General features: G+C 36.1%; 1 protein-coding gene across 3 annotated transcripts in view; it reads right to left on the reverse strand.

Annotated features, from left to right (window-relative positions):
* KIDINS220 (kinase D interacting substrate 220) overlaps positions 1–14,255 on the reverse strand; it is a 65,264-nt gene that overhangs the window by 4,740 nt on the left and 46,269 nt on the right. Inside the window, exons 25-27 of one of the 3 annotated variants that reach the window (XM_087946165.1) lie at positions 13,885–13,995; positions 12,596–12,652; positions 1,421–1,555 (exon numbers count right to left, since the gene is read on the reverse strand). In XM_087946165.1, coding sequence (XP_087802291.1) covers positions 1,421–1,555; positions 12,596–12,652; positions 13,885–13,995 — 303 coding nt within the window. The remainder of the gene's footprint in view (positions 1–1,420; positions 1,556–12,595; positions 12,653–13,884; positions 13,996–14,255) is intronic. The other 2 variants (XM_026674332.2, XM_087946173.1) reach the window with 2 other exon arrangements.

A 14,255-nucleotide genomic window follows, 5' to 3' on the forward strand; every position in this document is an offset into this window, starting at 1 on the left:
AAGAAGCCATGGTAAATTTGCTACAAGTTGAAAACTAGAATAGGATAGGATAGGATAGGAATAGGGTTCTTTATTGGCCAAGTGTGATTGGACACACACAAGGAATTTATCTTTGGTGCATATGCTCTCAGTGTATATAAAAGTGGAAAATACATTCATCAAGAATAAGATACAACAGTGATAGTCATAGGTTACTAAATAAGCAATCAAATCATACTAGGAAACGAATAAAACAATATAAATCATAGAGATACAAGCAACAAGGTTATAGTCATCAGTGGGAGAAGACAGTAATAGGAAGGATGAGAAGAATAATAGTAATACAGACTTAGTAAATAGTTTGACAGTGTTGTGGGAATTGTTTAGCAGAGTGATGGCATTCGGGGAAAAGCTGTCCTTGTGTCTAGTTGTTCTGGTGTGCAATGCTCGGCAACATCGTTTTAAGGGTAGAAGTTGAAACAATTTATGTCCAGGATGTGAGGGGTCTGTAGATATTTTCACAGTCCTCTTTTTGACTCGTGCAATATATAGGTCCTCAATGGAAGGCACGTTGGTAGTAATTGTTTTTTCTGCAGTTCTAATTATCTGTTGAATTCTGTGTCTGTCTTGTTTGGTTGCAGGGCCAAACCAGACAGTTATAGATAATATATAATACTGTAGTTTGTTAATAGAGGGTTTTGAACTTTTTAGTTTTGCTTTTTGTTTGTTTGCTCTTCTACCTGTTAACTATTTGTCCACTAATATAGGAGACAAATGACAGGTTAATAATTTGTAAGCAGAATTAGAAATTTTTTTTGGGGGTAGGGGAAATTGGGGTCTGTTTCGCAAGAGGTGGGAAACTAATATGTTGTAATGTATTTATCAGTATTCAACAGGGGGAAGATAATATGTTAATATATCTTTGTGTACTTTTAATACCCTTTTTAATGTTTTGCTCATTTCTTATTTGTGGTTGTTTATTTGTTTCTGTGATTTTTTTGGAATTTTTTTTGGATCCTTTTTTGGAGTTTTATATTTTAACATTTGAATAAAATAAAAATCATTTGGGAAAAAAACATTAAATTTAATCATTAAAGTTGCTCATTTCTCATTTAGGAGAATGACACATTTACTGCCCAAACTTGCTTATTTTCAAATACCACAAAGGAAAAAGAAAGCCTTCCCCAAAGGGACCGTTATATTAATAACCCTCATCTTTAAAACAAAAAAAAAATCTCAGGCCCACTTAACACATGTTTAGTACTTTATTTTAAATATAATTTACCTTTGATCTATCCTTAATTCATTAATGTTATTTTGGCTGTAAAACAAACTTAATATATTCTCTGCATATCCAAGCTACTGAAAGATAATTATTCTCCAACAGTAAATTTTTACAGACTAAGGAGAAGATGCACAATTTATGCACGCAGAAACATACCTTCTTTATAGTTGCAGAATATTGAGCCAGCATAGTCTGATCTAATCCTTCTATTTGTTTCAGCTTCTCACACACAGCATCTACGCTCATTGAGCTCAAAGGAACATGGGATGCTCCTGATCCAGGGACTGTCCCCTATGCAAAGGAGAAGTGCAATAGGCAATATATTTAAACATTTATTGTGATTCCTTTGTGAATACAAACAACAGCTAACATGTTTTGAGTCATCATTAAAGTATCAGGAATTGGGAATACTGACATACCATTAGAGGACTCACTACACCATGATATAGTGTCACAGGCAAGAATTTTCCCTGAAGGTTCTTGTAAGATGGAAAATAATTTTTTAAAGCAATTACTCCTAGCACAAAAATAAGGAAAATCTTGATGGACCTCTCCATTGTATTCTACTCTTTCAGTACCAAGTTCATTCACAGTAGAACCTAGTGGATGGAGCATACTGGTCAAATGAAAAATAATCATGGCTAGGTTTAAAATATGTAAATTTGTCTCAAAGGCACGTGCCAGTTTTAGAGTATAACAAAAGATGAAGCAGTCCTGGAATTTAAGTCAGTTAAAAAGAGGAAGGAGTATCACTTCTGTGTAGACATGCAATATTAGTGATAATGCTGTATAAGAGCTTGTCATATTTTTATTGTGCATGTAATATCTTTCATGGTGTATGTACAATCATAGCACTAAAGCCTAGCAGGCTGCACTCATTTTCTATATTCCAAATAAAGTTTTTTTTTAAAGAAGAGTAGAAAGTACCTCACTCAATTTGAACAATAATCTCTGACTTAAAAACCAACTTGCTGTTTTCATGAACTCATAAATCCTAATAAAAGCCAATATAGTTAATAAAAAGCTGTAACCGAGAAAGTTGTATTCTCAGTTGCCTCATATTTTCTCTGAATGCATTCCTGTGACTAATATGCAGTTGATTTTCAAGATCAGTTGGAAGATTTGACTAAAAAAAAAAAGTAATTTAAACTAATGTTATGGTACCAAAAACAAGTACCAGAAAAAGTGTGAAGAATGGTGGACAATTCTGCCTGAGTCAAGTCAGAAATAAAGTGGGGACGGAGTGGGGGGAGGACTACTAGAAATGCTTGCTCACTCATATAATTAAATTCAAGATCTCAGAAGCTGAATGGTATCTTTCTAGTGACAATTAGAAAAAAATGCTGGCTAATATGGCCCACTTTTACATACTCTAGGTTCAAGAATACTGTTCTAAAATAAATTTCTACAAGATGTTGCATTCATCCCCTCAAATTCCAAAGACAGATGAGGAGCAACGAGTATCAATTACTTACAACTGTCTATATAAGTATTTAAAATATTAAATTGATAATTCCATGCATGTTAACATCAATGCAACATTAGCAAAGGGTTTTTTTAATTGTCAAACACCATACATTTTTCACAATCTACTTGTGTTGATAATCTGATCAGATGTAGAAAAAAGATTGAACATGCTACTACATTTTGGAATTAAAACTGAGATGGTTTTAAATGAACAGGCAGCTTTACATTTTAAAAAGTTCAATGGAATAAAAGAAACCATTCTACATACTGTATGTATTAAATAGGGACAGACTGAAGGATTTCTACATGTATTGATCAATATGTAGGAACAGAAATCAAACAGGCCTGTATAATCAATCTACATAGTTCACAATTTCAGGAAGGAGTTTTTGGGGGGTTTTGTTACAAAAGTCAGTATTTGTATAAGACTTTCATAAAGCTAGCTGTATTAGCACAAGCACATTAAATTATATTATATCTCTGCTGAGGAATGTATCCAATTTGAACTGTTTCAAATTCAAATTAATCTGCTTCTCATCTGAAAGTGTTGTTTTGAGTTGAAACCAGGCTGTTTCCATCATTTTGGACGTCTGTAAGAGGCAAGCAGCTGTTTCAAACCCATGTTAACTTCAAAATTGTCAAAACATTCAATTTTAAACTTGAAACACTTAAATTTCAAACATTTTGCATACATCTACTGTGTTTTTCAAGCACACTGTATCGAGAATTCTGGTTTTGTGATTTTAACTGCATTCCAACTACACTAATATTTATATCATACAAGAAAGAAAAGGAAAAAACCTCAGTCTAAAAGATAGTACTGATGCTAATAATAATAATTATTATTATTATTATTATTATAATTATTATTATTGACAAAAAATAGTTTTTTTCATGCAGTGTAAAATAATCCTGGAAAATTTACATTTAATTCATTCTCTGTGCGAGTGTATTCACACTATGATAGAGATTCACTGGAATCCAGCAAACTTTTTTTTAAAGCAGTAAAAAGCAGTGGAAGTGGATCTTAGAGGTAATGTATGAGGGTTATAATCATACATTCTTTTCTCAATTACTGTATTTTTCAAATGTGTTGAAAGAGCAAAATTCTGCTACGTTTTTGTCATGCAAAACCTAAGAAGCTGGACATCAAAAGCAAGGCCCAAAAAGTGCATTAGTGTACAGCCAGCATGGCATTCCATCATGATAACAGAAAAACATATGACCATTGTTTAGGAAGTTGCTGTACCTGTCTTTGTCTTTTTAACCCAGTTTTACATAGCTTTAAAACAAAAACAAAAGAGGGCACAACTTCACATAATGAGTAAGGCAGCATCTATAAAAAATAAGCTAGGACAGTTATTTAAATTTCCTCTTTGAAGTGGTAAAAAGCACCTGCTAAAAATAAATGTATTCTAATTAAAATGCCCTGATCCAAGAACTACATATATAACTAGATCCTTATAGACTATGTCCAAGATAATTTTGGGTCCCATACTCTAAGAAATTGTTGGGTTTCAAAAAGAGTTTGTCCTGTCTCACTTGATGTTCTGCAGTTCAAAGTAAGGTAAAATCCAACTACAGGGCCACAAGCCCTTTTATGCAGATAAGAACTCAACTACAAATTAATATCTTGCTATCCTAAGTTAATATCCTATTATTTTTCTATAGTATAGTGACTTGCTCAAGTAAAAAGTCTAATGTAATTGGAGGCTATATATAAGGCTACTAAAATATTTCAAAATCTTGCTACAGCAGATCCATTTTCTCTACTGATAAGAACAGAAGGAACAATTGAAATCAAAACAATGGGCAGGTTTTAATAATTTAATCACACATGCAAACATGGCTTTAAAAATTTAGGGCTTCCGGCTTGAGCTTCTTCGGCGACAGACCGAAACCTCATTTCTGCGAGGCTTCGATCCGTGCTCACCACTGGAGCACCCCAAGCCGGCTGGTTTCGGGGCTAAGCCACCCCGTAGAGGTGGTGAAGAAGGGGGAGACTGCCAACAGGATTGAGGAGAGCCGCATCTCTCCTCCCCAGCTGGCCATTACTCCCTTTCCCAAAGGCAGTTGTAGCTGTGGTCAGAAATGGACACCACAAAGAAGAACTCAACCGGAAAAGAATGTGCAGGAGGAAGATAAGAAGAGAAAGTTTTGGTTGACCGGGTCAAACAGCAAAAGCAACAAATAAGGTACACTGGAATTGAAACTATTAAAAAAAAAAACATTGTTCCCTAAGAAGATTTTTAAGCTGCGAAGGAGAGAGAAAGAGGAAAAGATTTGGTTTTTTTTTCTCCTTTTCCTATACTGACAGCTAAGAGACTTAAGCAAGAAATTGGAAAAAAAAATCCACTTTGACATCAATAGGCATTTAATGCTGAAAATAAAAGTCAAAGGGATAATAAAGATTTCTGGATAATCAAAAGCTTTTGAAAACAGGAAAGGAGAGAAAAAGAATAAAAGGGCAGGATCTGGAAGGGAGGAGACTGCCTGGAATTAAAAAGAACTTATAGCAAAATCTCAACAAGACTTCCAAAAGATACATTTTAACTGAAATATCGCAACAAAAACCCCAGGAAGAGAAAGTGGAAAAAGAAATAAGAAGAAATAACTTGGGACTATTTGGATTACTTGATGATTTCTGGATTTTTGGTTATTATATTTGAATGACTAAAATCAACCGGGTGGTTGTTTAAAACTGTTTAAAATGGCTCCACTTTTAGAAGAACTGAAAATGGAACTTAAAAAGTACAAAGAAGATGCACAAGAAGGGAGAGGTTCTTTTGGCTTCGTATTTCAGTTTTTAGAAATGGAGATTTGGAATTATGAGAAACAACAAGAAATGTCTGCAGAACAAGAAGATTGCGACAAAGAAGAAGCCATCTTTAATGAACAAGTAATCTTAGGTGGGGGGAAAAAAGGAAAGGGGGGAAAGAGAATGGAAAGTTTAAGATTGGGAAAAACAACTCCAAAAAAAATAGAGTGAAAAATAAGTATAAAATCAGAAAGCAACAGAAGAGGGAAATGCAGAAGAGAGAATTAGAAGTAGAGAGACAAGGGGGTAAAAAGGGAAGGGAGAAGAAGGGAGGGAAGAAAGAAAGGAAAATAAGTTATAAAGGACAGAAACAAAATATAGAGAAACAGGGCCTATTTAGAGATAATGGGTGAAAATTTAATGGAAAAAGGGATTCTGCAAAGGTACATAAGATAGTATTGTTGTATTAGAAACAAATAATTTTAGAAAATATGAAACAATGTATGATTAAAATGTTTGATAAAATAGCTATTGTAATTCAGTGCAATGCTTGTCAATAAATAATTGTAACAAAATGAATATCTAATGATTTATAAAACATATGTGAAGAGAAATAAGGGAAAAATTAATTATGGAGATTATATGTGTCTTTAAGGAAGTATGACATTTAATTGAAAAGAAGTGTTAAAGATGTTAAGATTTTAATGATTATTAATGATAGAACTGAATTGGATTGGAATGAGGGTTTATAATTACATATACTTACAATCTTTCTTTTTTTTAAAAAAAGAATATAGTGTGTATTATAAGAATGTACCAAGCAGGATTCGATTGGAAGTTATGTGTTATGTATTATATTGAAGGTCATAAACTTAAGGTATATATTGAAGTTTAAATAAGAGTTGAATGGATGTAATTAAAAGATAAAAAGGTGTCATACTCTAATTAGTAACTACAGGAGAAAATTTGTTTAGTGAGAAAAGATAATATGAAATTGAAACAGAACAGACAAAAGTATAAATATAATGATTTGAATTGAGATGAGATAATCAAAATAAAATTGAGAAAATTAAAAGAGGGGAAAAACTATATAGAAAATGTAAAATAGTATAAGATATGGAATAGAACACAAAAGGGAGCATGAAATTGAGTTTTGTGTCTGTATAAAGAAGTTCAACCCGGGACCATGCTATTTTCAAAAAAGATGTTTTATTTGTATTTTGTATGTGTGAAAACCCAAATAAAATTTTATTAAAAAAAAAAATTAGGGCTAGTCACTGGTTTGAGAGCAGTCTTTTTAAAGTAATGATCACCCTTTTGTAATGCCAGGTAATGGAATGTGAGAATGACTTGGAAGACAGGGCAAAGAGAGACAACTAAGGGAATAGTCAATAGGCAACTTATCCTGCAGTAATGTGGGAAGTGAGGGGGCAAGTGGCTCACAGAGGGAGGGGACCCTCTTTATAGCCCAAGAAAAGGGACTCAGAAAGAGGGAGGAATAAATCTATTTTCAGATGTACAAGACTGATGTCAGCCTTGTGAGATAGATCAGGTAGGAAATACGGCCAGATGAGCTAACCTACTTTATTGTAAACATTAACAGAATCTTGCAAGTCTGAAAGTACACCCCCCCCCCCTCCCAAGAAACTAGACAGGGTTCCTTCTGAGCAACTTGCCTCACCCATATTCCTGCTGCAGGATAAGTTGCCTTTTATCTTTCTATTCTCTTGACTGCAGTCTCTTCATTCTGTCTCCCAAGTTCATTCCCACATACTACAGGTAGTCTTCAACTTACAACAGTTCACTCAGTGACTGTTCCAAGTTACAATGGCACATGACCATTTTTCATACAAGTGACCGTTGCAGCATCCCCATGGTCATGTGATTTATATTTGGATGCTTGACAACTGACTCATATTTATGACGGTTGCAGTGTCCCGGGGTCACAGGACCTCCTTTTGTGGCTTTCTGACAAGCAAAGTCAATGGGGAATCCAGGCTCACTTAACCAACCATGTTACTAACTTAACTGCAGTGGTTCACTTAACAAATGTGGAAAGAAAGTTGTAAAATAGGGCAAAACTCACTTAACAAATTTCTCACTTAGTAACAGAAATTTTGGGTAAGTGAACGTAAGTGGATTACCAGTAGTATCTCTATAAAATAGGTTCCCCTCTTGTCATTGCACATTGGCATCCACTGTGGTACTTTCTCTTACATTACTTTCCCTTCCCTTCCCTTCCTAATGCTAACACAGGAGAGATAATGCGTGTTCCCCTGCCCCTTGGTTTAAGAATGATTGAAAAATGAAAAATGAAGAACCAAGTAATTTTATAAATGGGATTATTTTCTTTTACAGGCAATGTGTTTAATGGACAGGTTATTGACTCTAATAAAGAACCTATCTAAAATATATTTAGCAGGCAATTGATTGTAATTTGTAGTTATAGATTCAATTTCATTTTTGCCCTGATCCTGCCCTTTCTTAGAATATGGCTTCTGGGTGATACATACACTCATATGTACATATGCTTATGCTTAGGCAAACATCTGGGAGATAGGAGACAATTTCCAGGATTGGTTTCTGTTGAAACTCATATTGAGAAGTTAGGAAGATGGGCAATGTACACAATGTACACAATTTTTACATCTCTTTTTCCTTTTATGAAGGAGGTCATTTTTAAATTTAGTAACTTTCATGTAAATTCATGGTTCCAAAGTGTTACACTTTTCATGTTATATATACAGTATATCACAGAAGTGAGTAAATAGTATATCTTTTCATGTGACAACACTGAAGAAATGACACTTTGCTACAATGTAAAGTAGCGAGTATACAGCTTGTATAACAGTGTAAATGTGCTGTCCCCTCAAAATAACGCAACACACAGCCATTAATGGGTAAACTGCTAGCAACAAAAGTGAGTACGCCCCTAAGTGATAATGTCCAAATGGGGCATTTTGAAAAGTTCATGCACAAACTGCATCTTAGGCAAATGAAGACAATAGTGTTCCTAGCAATAGAGCCACAGTGGCACAGTGGTTAGAATGCAGCACTGCAGGCTACTTCTGCTAACTGCCGACTGCCAGCAATTTGGCAGTTCAAATCTCACCAGGCTCAAGGTTGACTCAGCATTCCATCCTTCCGAGGTGAAGGCCTAAATTGTTGGGGCCAATATGCTGAATCTGTAAACCGCTTAGAGAGGGCTGTAAAGCACTGTAAAGGAGTATACAGGTCTAAGTGCTATTGCTATTGCTAGTGATTCAGCTGCTTATTACAAACAATTTCCCCAGGACTTATTGTAACAAAATGTTTTGTGTGTGCTACATGCACAATGAAAATAAGCCAAAAAGATAACACTGTGGCTATTTTTATTGTGCTTCTACTTGAGAAATATTTACTTTCTAATACAGAATAAATGCTTACTTTTACACAGTGCTAACCTTTTCAGACACTCCTGCCTTCATTTTTGTTTTTCCTCCAGCTATTTTGATAATAAAATTAGATATCAACATCCTTTTTCCAAAGATAAACTATAGGAGAAACATATCTAATAAACCTGATTTATTCCAGTTTACTTTACCAACATTGATAAGCTATTGTCATGCCCGTCAGAATCTGATTCAGAGGGGGAAGGCCGATCAGCTGACAGGGAGTGTGGCTCTGTTGGCTGTGGAAGAAATTGGGGAAGGGCAAAGTCCAGCTGGGCAGAGCAGGGGTGAGGTAGAGCGAGGGAGAGGGGGTTTGGAGGAGGACCCAGGCCCACCCCCTCTTCATCCTAGGGCACGCAGGGAACAATAGAGAAGGGAGCAACCTGAGTTGCATGGCTTATGGGGGAGGAAAGGGCCCTGATTCCCTTCATTAGCTGCAGCTGGGAACAGTGTTTAAAAAGGGAAGCTGCGCACAGCAAGTTGTTGGGAGCAAATCGTGAATTATCTGGTTTCGTCGAGGCTTATCTGTGTTCCTGGCATCTTCCCAACTGTGTGTGTTTTGCTGTGCTTTCAAGTCTGCAATTCCTTCTCCTGCCCTGTCAAGTTAATTACTGCAGCTTGGTTTGTTTGGATTTTTAGTTACAGTTTGTATGTACTTTGTTTTCAGACTGAATTTCCTCCACTTAAAGACTGTTCCTGGGAGAGTTTTTCTCCAGCCAAAGGTAACCTGGACATTGGGGGCAAAGTTGGAGATAATAAAGGGACTCTTCTTGCTTATTTGACTATGTTGCCTTTGTGCCATGCTCCGGGTCATCACATCTATATGGTTTTGCAATAACAAAGAAAATTTGCGATAAAGGAGAATATTTGTAGCTCAGGGTTGAAATGAGGAGTCTTTGATGTTCCCTGACCTTGGTGGTTTTCTTGCAGATGTTTCATTATCCAAACTAAGTAATATCATCAGTGCTAGAGTAGCACTGAAGATGTTATATACCGTATTTGCCGGCGTATAAGACGACTTTTTTGCCCTGAAAAACATGCCTCCAATTGGGGGGGTCGTCTTATATGCCGGGTCGTCTTATACGCCAGCAAATAGTAATTGGGAAGCACTGCGGCTGCCCGCGGCTGAGGCACTTTGCGCACCATGGAAGCGAATCGCGTGAAGCCGAAAGGAGCAGCCAGCCTTCTCCCAGCTCCCAAGGAAGCGAGGCTCGCACTGCCCGAGCTCCGCTGAGGTATCCGGCTGGGGCTGTCAGGAGTTGTTACCACTGGCGTGGCTCCGCGCCGCTCCAGTCCCGCGTTGCCTCAGGAAGGGAAAGGCAAAACCAGGAGCCGCTGCTGCCATTGCAAAGCGCCGCGCGGCTCTTCCTTTTGCCTTTCCTTCCCGAGGCAACGCGGACTGGAGCCGCGCAGAGCCGCGCCAGCGGTAACAACTCCTGACAGCCCCAGCCGGATACCTCAGCGAGCCCGGCGGTGCGAGCCTCGTTTCTTGGGAGCTGGGAGAAGGCTGGCTGCTCCTTTCGCTTCATGGGATCGTTTCCACGATGCAAAAGTGCCTCAAAAAAAAAAGTGCAAAAGTGGAAGGCGTGCGGAAGGCGGGCGAGTATATAACAAACTATATTTTGAGTGGAAATGTTGGGGGTCGTCTTATACGCCGGGTCGTCTTATACGCCGGCATATACGGTAGTTTGGGTAATGAACATCTGCAAGAAAACAACCAAGGCCAGGGAGCCAGGAGTGGGATTCAATCGGTTTTACTATCAGTTTGGTGACTATGTTTTGCGTGTGCTTGCGTGCTTTGCGCACACATGCACCTGATGCACGCTATGCACGCATATAACAATCCTTAAGCTGTGCTGCTCAGACAGTTGAAAAGCCACTTTTCCTCTGCTTTTTCAACCTCAGCTGTGCCACGCAAAGCAGCTGAGGTTGAAAAAGCAGGAAATAAAGGACAGGTAAGAGCCCAGGCGGGTGGGCCAAACAGCAGCAAACACAGAACCAGTTCAGTGTTTGCTGCTCTTCAGAGCTACCAGTTCTATAGAGCCAGGCAGAACTGGTAGCATCCCACCCTTGCAGAAAGCACCAAGGATCCCTCAAAGGAACCTAGGATTTGTTGCCATTAGAAATTGCAAACACATATTTCAGGTTATTTAAAATCTATTTCCTGTACACAATCAAAGCCCATTAATAATACCTTACAAAATAAAAAAAAAATCCATGCCTCCTTCAAAGCAGACAAATGAATTTACTCACATTTTGTCAAATTATCACTTGGAACAAAATGCTTACATCAAATGTGTTGATCACTTGGCTTAAAATATTAAAGAATACAATTCATAGTACATTTCTTTCAGCATTATGAGTTCATCTAAGAGGTGGGCCTCTTCTCAACAGAAATGAACTGCCTTACATTAATTACTTAAAGCAATAAGGCTGTATGTCACTGCAGTATACACAGAAATGTGTGTGGTGTCCATCTGTTTAATGCTTGATTATGCAGTAGCATGACCTTCTGTACAGATACAAATCTATTAAACTGAAGTATTATGGTGGATTTCCCCACCCTAAAGCATAATAATCCTAATTTTTTTGTATGCAGCCGTCTATGAATGGTACCAAGCATGTTCCAAGAGGTTAAATCTGCTGTCAAATGAACAGTAGGCGAACCAGGAGATGGTACAGACTGGGATATGTCTTTGAAATGTATTGGCATACAATCTAACAGAGACTCATAATCTACATTGCAGTGAGCATAGTAGAGGGGATTAAAGCAGGATATAATCATTTTCTCTGAAGTGTTTGCAAAGTTGTAAAAGACTAACTTTCTTTTTATAACAGGAATATTTAACATAGGAATATAAAATCAAAATCATTTTTTTAAAAAACAGACTAAAATCAATAAAAGGATGGTCAATCATTTTTGCAGGTAATGTCAAGCATGTATTTACACACAGCTACAAAGAACAGATTTCAAATTAATGTTGTTTTAGAAAAGATGGACATATGGGAAGTAAGATTCATGTTTAATATAACCTATGGAAACACTTGTAAACCACAGTGTGACAATAATATAAATATGTGAAGCCAGCCTTCTGTGCAAGCTCAGCAGGAGTATATTCCATCATCACTACTGCCTAAAATCAGGTTTATGGTTTGTCAACTGCAATAACTCCATGGCTGTAACTGAGAAAGCACAGGTTTTATTTGACCAAATTATTTAGAGAAAGCATCAGCTAATCACTTCTACAGAACTGAATAGCTAATACAATGTTACGTTACAGTATGATGGTGTGTCATGGTAAGTGTAAACTTCCCTGTGTTAGAAGCTCAGCAGTATACAAATTGTTTGACAACGTAAATCTGAATATATCAAATGTGTTTCATGAACAGAAAAAAAAACCTACTAATGAAGATGTAACATGCTTCATATTACTAAAAATAACTGTTTTTGATAGACTACTGAAACGAAGCATGGAAAATGTAAATAATATATTCTATAAGCAGGGTATTAGCCAATTCATTCACAAACTATGCTTATTAGTCTTCATCTATACTATTTGTCCATCAAGCCACTGATGCAGAATTAGTGAACGGCAGTTATAATTAAAGCAAATTCATTATTGTTGAGGAAGCAATGAGATGCTACAGTTCCACACCACATGACTACTTTTTTACCATTGAGGGCTCTGTGGGTATCGGAAGCCACTCATCAATATCCTCCTTGATAATATCCTAACAACAACAACAAATCATTATGACTTGGACAAAATGTTGACACACAAACACACACACAAAAATAAAAATAAACAATGAATGAAGATGTATCAAGGAATGTATCATTCCGTACACAGAATATTTTAAGCCAGGGTTAAAAATGGAACAGCTATATTGATCATTTTATTTGTTTGTATTTTCTCCTCTCTCTTTCCTATATTCATGTCAATTCTCCATTTAACATTTTAGTTTAACAATAAACCACAACTTTCTATTATATCTGAACTGGAGAAAAAATGTTTTGTGCAAACTACTACTTGTCTATTAGTGAAGAAGAGGGGACACATATGATCAAAATGTCACATCCTTGTTAGGAAGAACATATCTTCCCAAGCAAATATGTCTGTCACCTATGGCCATCATGCCTAGAGGTGATTACATCTGATTTTGATTTATTTTAAAATGAAGTATAAAAGTCTCTGTATAATTTCATTCTAAAACCATCATTTTTCCTAATATTTCTTATTTCTTTCTGGAACATCAGTTGCTTCAACATGAATTCCTATGAAGATAAGGAAAAATCTCTTCTGAGTCTTACTTGACCTCATGTCTTCCTTGAATTGCAGCTTGTCAATAATATGGGGGTAACTTGGTACTGTCTTCTTCTGGATGTTTTTAATCTCTAATGTAGTCTACATTTCTGGGATGCCCTGGGTTTTTTTAATTCAAGTTGTACTATTCAGGCCTGATCTTGCTTAATAATTTCAGAGACTAGCTAGGGACAAGCTGATAAGTTACTGTTAAAAGATTTTAAATGTACCAAAATACGGTGCAATTATGAAAATGTATGTAAGGCTCAATTTTTAACCTGACATAAAATGAGAATTCTGCTTCAACCAAACTAGAAGTAAACTTCCCTATCTATTTTAAATATAATATACTTTACTCAACTGTTTGTCTTTACAATTACTAATTTACTTACACTAACTTAAAGGTAGGCCTTTCTTTTCTTATGTTAGAAATGCATCAATTTGAATATAGCAAGTGAAACCTAACATACAAATGTTTTAAAAGTGGAACAAGATACATTGTACTGTCTTAACTAACTTTTATTTTAAGTGTTCCAATAATATTTCTAAAGAAAATATAGTTTAGGTATATACATGTGCCACAATTAAACATATTTATTCTTGTATTACTTACTAATCTTATGTAAATTAATATGTTCATTTACTTTACAAGATACTTACTAGACCATTGCTTTGTTCCCTGGACAAATTCGGTTTTAGTGATGGACGGGAGGTGAGATGAGAACTGCCAGGGTAATACCTTGGCATGTAAACATATGGGGCAAAGAATGGCTATGGAAAGAAACATGTAACAAAAAGGGACCATTACAAAAATCAAAAGAACTTAATTCAACAAATGCTAATTTAAAAATGTAAAACATAATGGTTTAGTTCCTTGGGTAATTAGGCAGTCATATCTGGAAATGATCAAAATGTGAAATAACTAAATAGTTACCTACCCCATTTGAAATCAACGGGAAAGTTTCATATAGGTTCGATGACAGACAAACATTAAAATGAAACATTTTTATAATTATGATAACATGTACATA

Source organism: Notechis scutatus, chromosome 1, assembly GCF_049901735.1.
Source record: "Notechis scutatus isolate UNSWTSFEM ecotype Mainland chromosome 1, rNotScu1.2, whole genome shotgun sequence".
Lineage (NCBI taxonomy): Eukaryota > Metazoa > Chordata > Lepidosauria > Squamata > Elapidae > Notechis > Notechis scutatus.